Genomic DNA, 13,452 nt, shown 5'->3' on the forward strand with positions numbered 1-13,452 from the left:
TCTGATAAGCATGGAGATTGTGACTGGGTGGGAAGGGGAAGAGAGCTGGAGATCAAGAAATTCAATCATGATTGATCAGAAAAGCAAGTCTTTCACACAAACAGCTGATTAAGTTGAATAAACCGATAAGACTTTACAAGGCAGCCACATTTTCAAGACTAAACTAAATTTCGCATGTTTTACATTTTTGTACAATTATTTGTCCTTCAAACTACAAGAGTGACCAGTCCTGTCATTTTCATGCTCACATGACTGGCCATCAACACAGTGCTCATCCGATTCCCCCAACTCCCATATCAGATAGTGGGGGGGAGGTAGGAAGGTACCCTTATCAAGTCATCTAGCATGCTGAAAGAATTTTTATTACATCACTTATTATTATTGCTTTCATCTGATCAAAGATTTCATCAGGAGACTGAAAATGTCCTCTACTCTTGTGCTCATCTGCCAAGCAAGGATTAGTTTAGTTTAGTCCTTGTTACTCTTCAAGGAGTATAGGGCCGCACCAACACCTCACCAGCGGACCCGGTTTTGGGCAGCCCCTCTCCGCCTTCAGTTGGGCCCATGTGGTTCTGAAATCCTTTGCCTCTCTCTCTACTGTTTCCAAGTCTGCTTTGGTCTCCCAACTCTCCTCTTCCCCTGAGGGTTCCAGTCACATGCCTGCCTGGCCATGGTGTCAGATGGTTTGTGCAGGGTGTGTCCTATCCAGCCCCATTTGCGCTTTTTGGTGTCTTGATTAGTGGCATTGTGGTTGGTTTTTTTCCACAGGCAGCTGCTGGAGATGTTTTCAGGGTATATTATTCCCAGAATATGGCATAGGCATCAGTTGGTAAAGGTCTGGAGTTTGTTGTTGATGGTGTTTGTCACTTTCCAGGTTTCAGAACCATACTGTAGGACTGCCTTCACATTGGTGTTGAAGATGCGGGTCTTACTGCTGAAGGATAATGCTCGGGAGTTCCAGATGGGGCGTAGGCTGTTGAAGCATGCCTGGCCTCCGCTCCACCATTCTTATTGACAATGCTCCTCAGAAACATGAAGCCGTCTGTTTCCAGGATGTTCTTTCCTTGAAGTTGGATTGGGAGTTCCAACCTTGTTGTTGGTTCTTATCACTTCGGTCTTCTGCCAATTAAGGTTGTTGCTGCCTTCATGGTCCTGTGGACTTGCACGTGAAATGAATCTGGTAAAGATATCAGATATTGTCCTGCAAAGACTGGCCCTGAAATGGATCCAAAAGTCTTGTAGGCAGAACTTTGCAAAGGTACAATATGATTTCCAGCCAGCTGCACTTATAGCCAAGAACAAATATTCAACATAGGCTTGCAGACAATGCCTAGACTTCAGGTAATGTAATTTTCAATAATGACTAGCCTGTAGGGATAAGTGATCATAAGCCTTACCAATTACCAACTTAATTCAACCTGTTACAATATCAATGAAATTTTTCACCTGTTTGCTTGCAATGGAAGGCTATGATCACAGAATAAAAAAAAGGCATAAGATGATGTGGTACATAAGACCCTGGCACCTGTGATCCTGTCGATGGTTTATAGCTCCTGCATTACACAAGACCCTGGCACCTGTGACTATGTTGATGGTTTATAGCTCACCGAATCAGCAGTGCTAATCTCAAAGAAACCATAGGGGGCAACAGATGGGCAAGATTATGCTGAACATGCAAACTTCAGTGGACTAATACTGGTGGTCTCTACACTGCCTCCTTGTCTTCTCTCCACACTTTCTGCACCCTGTCTACTCAACTCACACACTGTCAATGATTATGTAATATTCTGGAAACAACTGCAACAATCATTCATACACAACACTAAGCAATGAAATTAACACCACCATCAACCAGAACATTTTACAACTCGCTTGAATGAAAGATGATAGTGCAATATGCTAGAAGGCAAGCTCAAGGCAGCACAGCCAATGCCAGCCACATCAATTACAGGCTCAGATATGCATAGCAGCACTGCTGTCCACTGAGTGATGTACATAAACTGTTGAAACAAAACTGAATTTGTAACATGAAGGAAAACACTATCATGGTCTCCTCCACCAAGATGATCCGAACCATTAATGGCTCCTAGAGAGGCATTCTGCAGTTAAGCAGATCCCTTCCAGATAACAAGATGAATCTTCAATACTTGTGACAATGGTGTTACTTGGTTCCTATGGAGAACAGTTGAATTGGATGTGTACACATTTGCCCAATGGGTTGACATCTGCTGCCATCTTGAGGAACTTCAGCACCCTGAACTACTCTCATGACATTCTGTTTTGCAAGTAGGGTGAAAACCCCCAACACCCAGTTCTGAACAGTCTTTTATAAGTGCATCTGGCAGCAAAACTCATTTGTAAGCAGCCAACCATACTCAAATGTGTAAATTCCTGGGACAGCATAAACAGGATCAAGTGACTGATGGTGCACCTTTGGCATGTACAGGTAGTACGATGCAAGCCCTCAAGCTATTGCCTCATGGAGTAACACGAAAGCTGTAGATTTTATTGCATCACTTCCCAAGCCTTTAACACCAGAAACGAGTTAAGTATTTCCAAAAGAGAAGATTTTAAATCCAGACCAGAAAGCATGTAGCATCCCTGCTGTGTGGACAGGCAGATGCTGGGCATTCCCAATACCATGACTAGAGAAAGAGAATGTCCAACAGTCAATCTCATCTAATATGATACGTGGGACAGTGAGAAAACCAGCGTGGACAAAGCGAACTGACCTGCCAGGCTGATTGGGCAACACAAGGTCAGATAGACTGGGGAAAGGCCCTGAACATCACGATAGTGAAGCATGGCATACTTGAGTTCAATGTAACCCAGAACTGGCAACCAGTGCAGATCGTGCAGAAGTGGTATGACATGACCAGCTTTCCACTTGCAGAATACAATGCAAGCAACATTGTTCTGAGTTATCTGGAGATTTTCGAGCAGGTGGTCATGGAGATTTACAGACAGACAATTACGATAGCTCAGCTTGGACAATATGCATGCCAACACAAGCTGCTTGGTGGAAGCAATAGAGAGATGTCTGATGTGGCTGATCCTGCACAGTTAAAGAAAAATGAACTTGCATGCAGACAACATAAAGAACAATGATATGTCAAAAATTACTCCAAAACTTCTGCAGGCCTGGCAAAGAATGGACAGCGGTAACACAAAGGTGCAGCAACACTAAGTGGGTGAGAATTGGAGGTGGGATGAGAATTGGAGGTGAGCACTGTGTTCATGCAATTCAAGTGACATAAGCACAAGAATAAGGAGATTATGCCCTTTGGTAATGGTCCAAGAAGAAATTATTTTTTATGAACTGTGTCTTCACATGTGACCCGCCATGACGAAATGAGTCTTAACTGAGAAATTTGAGATTTTGCAAATTGTATATTTTAAAACTTCTATTTTAACATATTTTCCCGTTAGTTTTATAACTAAGGAGTCTATTTTTTAAGAAAAGTCAAATTGCACAAAATTGACTATAATCACCTATCTGAGCCTCTACTGTTCAGCACGGGTTAAGACATTTCGTTGTGGTGGGTCACATGTAGTCCCCTTTGCCATAGTTTATGGGTAACATAAACATTAAAGACATGCTGCAAACAATTGTAAGAACCTACAGGTGTGTAGAGAATGGTCAGAAATAGTTCTCCTCCTTTGAAGTTCTCTTCCAAATCTTGCAGTCCACTTTTGAAATCAGCAACAAAAACTGTGTGGGTATACAGGCCACATGTCTGCCGTGGAAGTACCTGCACAATCAGTAGAACTAATCTCAGGTTTATCAAGTACATCGGACAACACATACAGATGGTCTGTGAGTACCACTCAGGATCCTAGTAACCATGCTCTTTACCTTAAAATAATGCCAAAGTGATTCTCATTTTCACTCAGTGTTATATCTAATAGCCTTCCTTACCTCAGCCACACATGTCTTCCGATCTGTCCTTACCATAATGCCATTATGTATAAAGCCTCGTCTTCGCCAGAATGGGTACAATGATGGGTATTCCTCTGTGCTGGTCACTTTAATATCCCAAATGCTGCGCCAGCCCTGATACAGTTCCTCGTGCACAGGGTACACCCCTGAGTGATGAGGAGCAACAGCATAGTGCTGAGTGACAGGGATGTCGTAGTCCTGAAACAGCATAAACCACATCATAATCAGTAACATAAATAACAGTGATGTCATAGTCCTGAAACTACAGAAACAATATGATAATATAACAAGGATGTCATAGTCCTCAAACAGCCAATCATATACACAATATCAAATCTGTCTGAAGGATAGCCAATAACATAATATCAAATCTGTCAATAACAAAAAAGCAGTTTACTGTCTTAATGAAGAGTAATGCATACAAATTTCTAACCGGCAATGACAGAATTGTTAGCACACAGTTTTAAATGGTGTTTGCACAAAATTAATTTTTAAAAAAAGAAACGAGCTTAACAATTTTTTTTTAAATGAAGATTTACTTAGCGCATATTCACACTCCTAGGAAGCATGCTCTTAGCACTTACAACAGGATGAGATATGGACAATATGTACAGCATGTACAGCATATGAGGGACAGAAGAATAAACAAGAGTGACGACTAATAGAAGACAAGTATAGAAAACACACAGAAGCACCAAGTAACAAGAACTGAGAAAATCATGATTTTCGTAGGACAAGAAGGAAAGTATCAAAAGCAGAAAAGTGGGAGGGTGAAAAGGACTACAATCGTGTGGACTGTGTTAGGAGTAATACTCAAAGAAGAGGTGCATCTTCAGTGCAGATTAGAAGGATTCAATTGTAGGTAGGTGGTGAATATGGAAAGGGGGGAGAGTTCCACTGTTTTACTGCACATCCTGTGACTATATGTTATTGTTCTGGTGACAGGAATAGTTGGGATACAGTCTTCAGATGAAAAATGTAGCTGTCTTGCTGAAATGTAGGGTAAGAGAAGAGCAGGAGTCAGGGCAGTAGTCTGCACAGAAATTAAAACATAGCACAGTTTGTACTGAATGTGAGAATGGATGGGTAGACAATGCTGACAACGAAGGAGAGGAGTGACATGGTCCCATGTCCTAGCCCTAAGCACTATACATGCAGCGGATTTCTGTACCTTTTGAAGTCTCTGAATAACGTATGAAGGAAAGTCTGCAAGCAGAGAGTTGCAGTAATTGAGCAGAGAAAGAACAAATGCACAGACAAGAGTGCTGGTGGCATGCGTAGAAAGAAAGTGTCAGATGGTGCTGATCTTAATAGGCAGACTGATAGACAGCTACAGCTTGTCTATCATCATAGGCAGACAGATGTAACTTGTCATAACAGACAGCTGTAACTTGTTTATCATAACAGACTGACAGCTGTAGCATGCCCTAAATAATGTTTATGAGCTTAGGTGGAATGCCGTAGTGGATCATAATCCTCCAGATGACATCCCTGTCTACACTGTCAAATGTCTTCTCGAAGTCCACAAAAGTTGCACAGAGGGAGGACTGCTACTCAATAATGATACGGAGGGTGGCAATGTAGTCAGTGCATGGTCTATCGCGGCAAAAACCTGCTTGCTCTGGCTTCAGTCTCTTGTCTAGTGCCTTCTTCAGCCTCTCTAGAATTACCCTTGATAGAACTTTACTGGGGGTGGACAGCAACATGATCCCCAGCCAACTGTTGCACTGGGAGAGATCTCCTTTCTTTGGTAACTTGAACAGGTGGCCTAGTTTCCAGTCTGTTAGTACTAGCTCTTGTTCCCAGATCTAGTGAAGAAGGGGCTGTAAAATTGTTGCTGTTGTTTCTGGGTCTGCCTTTAATGCTTCTGGGGATATGCCATCCGGGCTGCTGCTTTGCTACTTTTCATGCTTTTGATAGCTTTGATGATTTCTGTCTTAGTGGGAGGGCTGGTGTTGACGTGAAGTTGCTAAGTTGCTGGTGGTATGTCAGGCAAAGATGGTGGATGAGGTCGACTCAGGATCTCTTTGAAGTGTTCCATCCAGCGGTCTCTTTGTCCTGCATCGTTTGTTATGGTCTTGCCGTCCTTGTCTTTCACTGGCTTGTTTGGGTTAGTACTCCTGCCTGACAGAGTTCGCGTTATTTCATATAGTCACTTCATGTTTCCCTGCATAGCTGCTGTCTCTGCTTCCTCTGTCAGTTCATGGCTGAAGCATCTCTTGTCCTCCCTGACAGATCTCTTTACTTGGCGGTTGGCTTCCCAATATTCAACTCTGAGATCTTCCTTCTCTTGACACTTGCTGAGCTTCTGTTTCAGTCTCTTTCTTGATTCAATCTTTGCCCAGGTCTCTGGAGTCATCCATTCCTTGTGTTTTCTTTCCCTCTTCCCTAGAACATCTGTAGATGTCGTGGATGTTTTGAGAAACTCTTATATGGTCGATCTGGTTTTGTCTGGCCATCAGGGGAAGTCTAAGTTGTCTTGTGTCTATTTTTGTGTAGGAGCACAGTGCCACCTGTGACATGGTCATTGAAAGCGCAGAAGTCTATGAAGAGTTCCCGCTTTTCATTGCAGATGCCGACGCCATGTCTTCCCATGATAAGTTCCCTGTTGGAATATCATCTCTAACTTTTGCATTTAGGTCTCCCATGATGATCTTCAGATCTCTCCTTGGTCTGCAGTCAAGCAGAGACTGCAGGGAGCTGTAGGTCTTCTTTTTCCTCTTCCTCTGCTGCATTTGTTGGTACATAGCATTGGATGATGGTGATCTTCCTTCCTTTAGCGTTGAATCGTGCTGACATAAGCCGTGGCGAGATTGGTTCCTAGGCCATTAGTGCCTTTGTTGCCTGTGTTGACATCAGCAGTGCTAGTCACTGGGGATGATCGTGGTCCAGGTCTTTGTGGAGGGCCAGGGTGCAACATTTTAGTCTGGCCTCTTCCCCTGACAGATCTGTTCAGCTTGGTTATATCTGCAAGGAGCACAAGGCTCCTGCCGACATAGCTCTGTGGATCGACAAGGTGTGCGAGCCATCACACCACTACAAGGTAAGTTGCACCAACTGGTGGCGGGGACAGAACTGAGCCTTGGGAAAGTGGGGCAGGGCGAGATGCTTGACCATCAACGAACACAGGCTGGGTCCTATCGGTGATGTAGCAGCTGAACCATGAGATTGCAGGTCCAGATATTCTGCAATGTAGTCTATAAAGAAGCAGAGAGTGATCAATAGTGTCGAATGCAGCAGATAGGTCCAACAGAGTTAAGGCTGTCTAGGGCAGATAAAATACCTGTGGTTACTTTAATTATTATTGGTGCGATGAGAAAGCCTATATACTGACTGAGCTTGTGGGATAAGATGGTACTCTTGTAAGTAGGCCCAGAGCTGCTTCAAAACTACTTTTTCATTGATCTTAGAGAAAAAAGACAAGATGACAAAAAGACAAAAGGCACTGGGCAGTAGTTGTTCAACACATAAATGTCAAGCGAGGATTTCTTAAGGAGTGGCTTCCCCAGAGTATTTTTAAACAAAGATGGGATCACACCATTGACAGACTGTCATTTACAATATTTTTTATAACAGGAAATAAAATATCTAAGCACTCAAGAATGTTTGTGGGTATTGGATCTAACTGGCAAGTTGCTGGCTTAGATTTTAGAATAATCGTTTTCACATCGGCCTCAGAGACTGGTTGAAACTAGGTCAGGGAGCATCCAGGGAAAATCCTCACAAGAAATGCTGTCATGTGCCTACATGGAGTCTGAGGATGATTGAATGTCTGATATCCAGCTGGTGAAATAATCACTAAAAACTTGTGGCAGCTGTGAAGCAGGGTAAACAGTGGGCAATGGTGTTGCCGTGAGAAGTCCAGTCATTTGATTGCAAATACCAAATAGCTTCTTGGAAAAGGTGCAATTAATTATTTGGGCCTGGAGATAGGATGTCCAAGACAGCATCAAACTAAATGGAGAAGAGATTGAGGAAGTTGACAGTTTCACCTATCTTGGGTCCAAAATGTCAAACACCGGGGATGCGGAGGTGGAGATTTGAGCCCGTCTGGCGAAAGCTGGCCAGGCCTTCGCCTCACTGAGAAGCACATGGAAGGCAAAAACATCGGCCAGAAGATCAAGCTGAGAATCTTCAAGTCAAATGTGATCAGTACCCTCCTTTACGGATCAGAATCATGGAAGATGACCAAAACCATCAGTAACAAGCTTGACATCTTCCAAAACAGGAGCACACTTAATATCTTTTTCACCAACGAAGAACTCCACTGAAGAACTGAAACCGAGACCATCACCACGCAGGTTCAACGAAGGCGCTGGTGATGGATTGGACATGTGCTCCGCCAGCAGACAGAAGACCTCTCCACAGTCGCCCTACGATGGACTCCAGACGGCCGAAGAAAACGAGGCCACCCAAAGGAAACTTGGAGAAGAACGGTGGAAATGGAGATGAAAGGAAATGGCTGGACATGGGGTCACCTGGTTGAAGCCTTATGGTGCACGAAGAGGAATAGATAGATAGGAGATAGGATGTTTTGGCCTTGTAAATGCTTCGCGCCATCATCAATCTCCTTGTGGATGGTAAGTCCAGTCTTCTGACAAACAGTTCAGTTTGCCGGAGAGTGCACTTCAGGTCATGAAGTTCAACATGGATATGCAAAAACCAAGGTGCACATTTGGACTGGTGAATCAGACACTAGGGCATGGTCATCAACCACTCTGCGCTTAATACAGTCCAGTTGCTCAACAGAAGATGGCTGGAGGAGCTCTATCTGCAGCTGTGCCTTGAATGCCTGTATATCAACATGTGTAACGAATGAGTGGATCTAAAAACTGGCACCGATGAAAATATGTGGCACCCAATATGCTGGTAATAACTTGCACTTGCATGAGTTAATCTTCATGCCACTTGTACTATAGTCTACACAGCCATGATACAGTTCACAAATATATTATTTCCTCTACCACACATTGCTATTACTACAGTCTGAACAAACATACTAATGTATGATATATTTCATGAAATATATCCATCCTTCACTTGAATTTAGTACAAAACAAAACCTATAATTCTTTTAAATCCTGTTCTTAAATATTTTAAAAATGCTCTTTAAAATGGTGCGTCAATGATGGTCATTATTTTAGGTAAATAGCAGGTCAGTAGTCTGGTCAGTCATCCAATGGCCACCTTCTCACAGAAAGCACTGCCGTACTCGATCAATGGACTGAATATTGCAAGACCTGCACAAGATCTTCCAGATGAAGACAGATGTTAACATCCTTCAAAAGAACCAGAATAGAACCAACAAACCTGAAGACCTACCAGTTCTATGAGAAGAGGCTGAAATGAAAAAGTGGTACGCAGTCTGAAGGGAGAAAAGTCCAATGGCATTGACAACATCCCAGCTGAGCTGCTCAAGCAAGGTGGGGAAGAAACAACAAAGGCTCACACTGCCCTGTGCCAAAGAGAAGGACCCAAAGAATGGATGCAGTCACTAGCCATAACCCTCCCAATAAAAAGGAAACAGCAAACAGTGCTAGAACTATAGAACAAATAACCTAATCAACCACCCAAGTCATGCTTAAAGTAAATACAGAACCACATCAGAAATACAGCTAAAGAACTGCTAGAAGGACAGGCTGGCTTCAGACCAGGTAGGAACACAGTTGAAAAGATTTTTAATTCTCACATTGATAGAGAAGCATCTCCAGTATCAGCAGGACCTACCACAAATTCACTGACTTTAGAAAGGCTCTTGACAGCATGAGGGGCTATGGCATGTGATACGAAAATTCAACATAAAAGAGGGTCTCTGGAGCTTTCTTTCACATGACAATTGACTACCATTAACCCCGTCTCTTGCTCTGCCCATCGAAATTGCATGGTAACACGTGCATCAGGCTAGGACAAATATGACTTCTTGTCAAGTAAACTTCATGTCTCAACCATGCGACTTAAGCGAACATTTTGATCCTTTTTAAGATCACACTGTGACTCGCCAAAGGGCACACAGCCTATCTTGCACACACACTGGCATCAAAATATGCAATCGGAGAAGGTCAAGTTGATTTAAGATGAATATGACTCGTGTCAGAACTAAGTTACTGATGATTGGGTGAGAAGGGATTCTGAGGTACTCGAGCCACTTGACAGTGACCCAGAACACCTAGACGGTGCAGTGGTACTTCTCTGTACTCAAAATAGGGTCAACTAAAGGGAAGGAGAGGGATTTTGAGGTAACAGACCATAACACCTACATGGTGAAACAGTGCTTCTCCAGAACTTGAAATAAGGGAAAGGGAAGGTATGGTCTAACATGCTACATTAAACAGGGTGGGGCACTTTATTTTACCCGCTATTTATACAAGAAAACTTGCTATGTTACCTGTTGCAGGGTTGCTCGTCTTGAGCAGTGACCATGCTACTGGTCAAGGGAAGGGAGGGGTGTGCATGGTGGGTGCAAATTAAGTGCTGTCTCCAAAAATGCTCCTGGCATAACAGCTGAACAGTTTAAAGCTTACCAGCTGCAAGATCAGTATGAGGCACACATCACAAGGTAAAATTTTGTTTCATGTACATTTATTAGCAGTCTCATATATTTCACACTTTTCAATGTAAGCCTCACAAATCAAATGTTTCCAATAGATGAAAACTTTTACCTGCGCAAACTGCTTGTTTGAAATCATTGTAGACTCCAGGGAACTGAGATCTAACTTGTGTGCCTGCTCATGACGGTACATGTGGCCAAACCACCAGAACTGGTGTCGGTACTCTGTACAAACAAACTACAATCTTGGGAAAGAGTAGCAACAATTTTTCCAATATTTTTAGAATATAACATTCAGCAACTGACAAACATAAAAAATTATGGCATTACATTACATAAAAGATGGTAACACAGATATCTGCTTAATGATCTTATATAAACACCTAATATATCTTAATAAGCACCTAATAATAAGCATAACACTAGCTGAATCAGAACACAGCATTCATACCTCATGCTCTAACATGCATTTTCTATCTTTAGTATAAACATAGTATGCTTCCTTAAATAGAAAGAGGTTATTGTTGTCAAACTATCAATAGTCTTGTACTTTATTAGCATTTAATGCAAGAAAAATTGCCACTAAAGATTATTCCTCAAAAATAGAATTATACCATTGGTAAAAACTACACGAACTGTTCACTCCTCTTTCTAACCTGCATGTCACCTTTACTCCAAATAGGTGGCTACAATAAAGACCATGAAGTGTATTTTCTGCATTTGTTACAAAGTGGGCTTATGTGGATTATTCACTCATTCGATGTGTTGTTTTATTTCTTATCTATTTAAATACCATACCAAATGCAAAAGTATACTGTGCTCTAAAGACTCCATTTATCGCACTAATTAACATTTCAAAGTCAAAATCACTAAAGAACAGTTTTATAGAAATTTAATAAAGTTACTTAGGCTTATTTGTAACTGACATGTTCAAGGTACTAGACGTTCTTGGTTAGCAGCCTGAACTTTATCCTACAGCTTGGCAGAAAAAAGCAGACTTGGAAAAGAACAGTAGAAAGCGAGGCAAAGGACATAGGAACCACATGGGCCCAACTGAAAGGGGCTGCCCAAAACTGGGTCCGCTGGTGAGGTGTTGTTGCAGCCCTATGCTCCTCAAGGGGTAACAAGGACTAAGCTAAAACCATGGCAGAGAAAGGCATGTCTGACAAAAAAAATTAAAATAAAATAAATAAAATAATAATAATAAAATAAAATAATTATTACTGCCAAGGAGGTCTTCATAAATATTTCAATTAAAATCCCACAGGGTTAGAGATTATCATGTCACAATAAAGATCTAGTAGTAATGTCGGGCTGATGACTGTCAAGTTAATGGTTGAAACAGTGCTGCCAAATGGAGGGCACAATGTGTTTGAGCCCTTGATTAAAAGAGATAATCTTTCACAAAAAATAACAATTCCAACAACTCCCCCCATCATCTCTCGCAGCCCAGCTCTACAGGGGTGATACCCACTATAGTCCCTGAAAAGATGGGTAGAAGGAAGATGGGTTGAAAGACCCTACATGTTGGGAGAGTGGAGCAGGTGGAAGATAAGACACAGCAGATAATGATAGTTATACCTAGAGTAACCCAGGCAGCAGTAGTTTGAAGAGGAGTTGGGGGAGGAATTGGTGTTTTACGTTGAACCAGCAGCTAAGGCTATATCACAGCAAGGCCTTTGCCTTCACCTCACTGAGGAGCACATGGAAGGCAAAAACATCAGTCAGAAGATCAAGCTGAGAATCTTCAAGTCAAATGTGATCAGTACCCTCCTTTACGGATCAGAATCATGGAAGATGACCAAAACCATCAGTAACAAGCTTGACGTCTTCCAAAACAGATGCCTCAGGCGCATACTTAACATCTTTTGGCCAAACACCATCACCAACGAAGAACTCCACCGAAGAACTGAAACCGAGTCCATCACCACGCAGGTTCAACGAAGGCGTTGGCGATGGATTGGACATGTGCTCCGACAGCAGACAGCAGACCTCTCCAGTTGCCCTGCGATGGACTCCAGACGGCCGAAGAAAACGAGGCCACCCAAAGGAAACTTGGAGAAGAACAGTGGAAAGGAAGATGAAAGGAAAGGGCTGGACATGGGGTCACCTGGGGCGGGTTTCAGCCGATCGACATCGGTGGCGGACTCTGGTTGAGGCCTTATGTGCAGCCTGATGCACGAAGAGGATTAAATAGATAACAACCTAACAAAAGCCATATAATAGGCAGCATAACATTAGAGACATAGAACCCTTTTCCTGCACTCCAGATGGACTTAGTCTTAGCACACTTTGATTTAAGGTACAAAAGCACATATCAGATATTTCAAAATAGCGGTGCATAATATGTTATAACTTACAGGGTAGGTATATTTTGCTAATATCAATCAATATATGTAAAAATGTAAATTATTCAGCAATGTCTTTAATATGTGAATTATTTTTGACTGATTCAAAATACCAGCTTATTTTTGGCTAGCTTACAGCATGCAAATAAGTGATGAAAATGGCATAATAGAATAATGATGTACTACAACATTTTATATGTTAACTCATGAGTACCATTTAACATGTTATAAATTCTAACATTTACCTAATAACTTTTTGTCCCCAGCATCTTCCTCTGGTGTTCCATGTAGATAATAACGCCCTGAAAATCCCAGATTGAAGTGGAAGCCATCAACTGCTGCCTGCAACCTTTTCTGACTGGCAACCAGGGCCTAGCAAAAACAAAAATGAGCTCTATGCAGACAGAGGGTTATCAACAATGGCCAAAGAATAGAAATGAAAGTGTTCTTTCTAAAAACCTACAATTTGATTCACAAATCAATGGTATCAAAGTCTTTTTATTGCAGATCTAGTATGGCCTGGATTCACTATGAAGGCACTCTTCACAGAACACTTTTGTGACAACAATGCTGTCCACATGTAAACAACAACAAACTATCCATACTCCTAAGACTGT

General features: G+C 42.1%; 1 protein-coding gene across 2 annotated transcripts in view; it reads right to left on the reverse strand.

Moving 5' to 3' along the window:
• The window catches only part of LOC112557821 (bifunctional heparan sulfate N-deacetylase/N-sulfotransferase-like), a 32,175-nt gene that overhangs the window by 11,170 nt on the left and 7,553 nt on the right, over positions 1-13,452 (reverse strand). For both annotated transcript variants that reach the window (XM_025227881.1, XM_025227879.1), the window contains exons 3-6: positions 13,081-13,207; positions 10,600-10,712; positions 3,953-4,138; positions 3,624-3,752 (exon numbers count right to left, since the gene is read on the reverse strand). In XM_025227881.1, coding sequence (XP_025083666.1) covers positions 3,624-3,752; positions 3,953-4,138; positions 10,600-10,712; positions 13,081-13,207 — 555 coding nt within the window. The remainder of the gene's footprint in view (positions 1-3,623; positions 3,753-3,952; positions 4,139-10,599; positions 10,713-13,080; positions 13,208-13,452) is intronic.

The sequence above is a fragment of the Pomacea canaliculata genome, linkage group LG2, assembly GCF_003073045.1.
Source record: "Pomacea canaliculata isolate SZHN2017 linkage group LG2, ASM307304v1, whole genome shotgun sequence".
In the NCBI taxonomy this organism is placed as follows: Eukaryota; Metazoa; Mollusca; class Gastropoda; order Architaenioglossa; family Ampullariidae; genus Pomacea; species Pomacea canaliculata.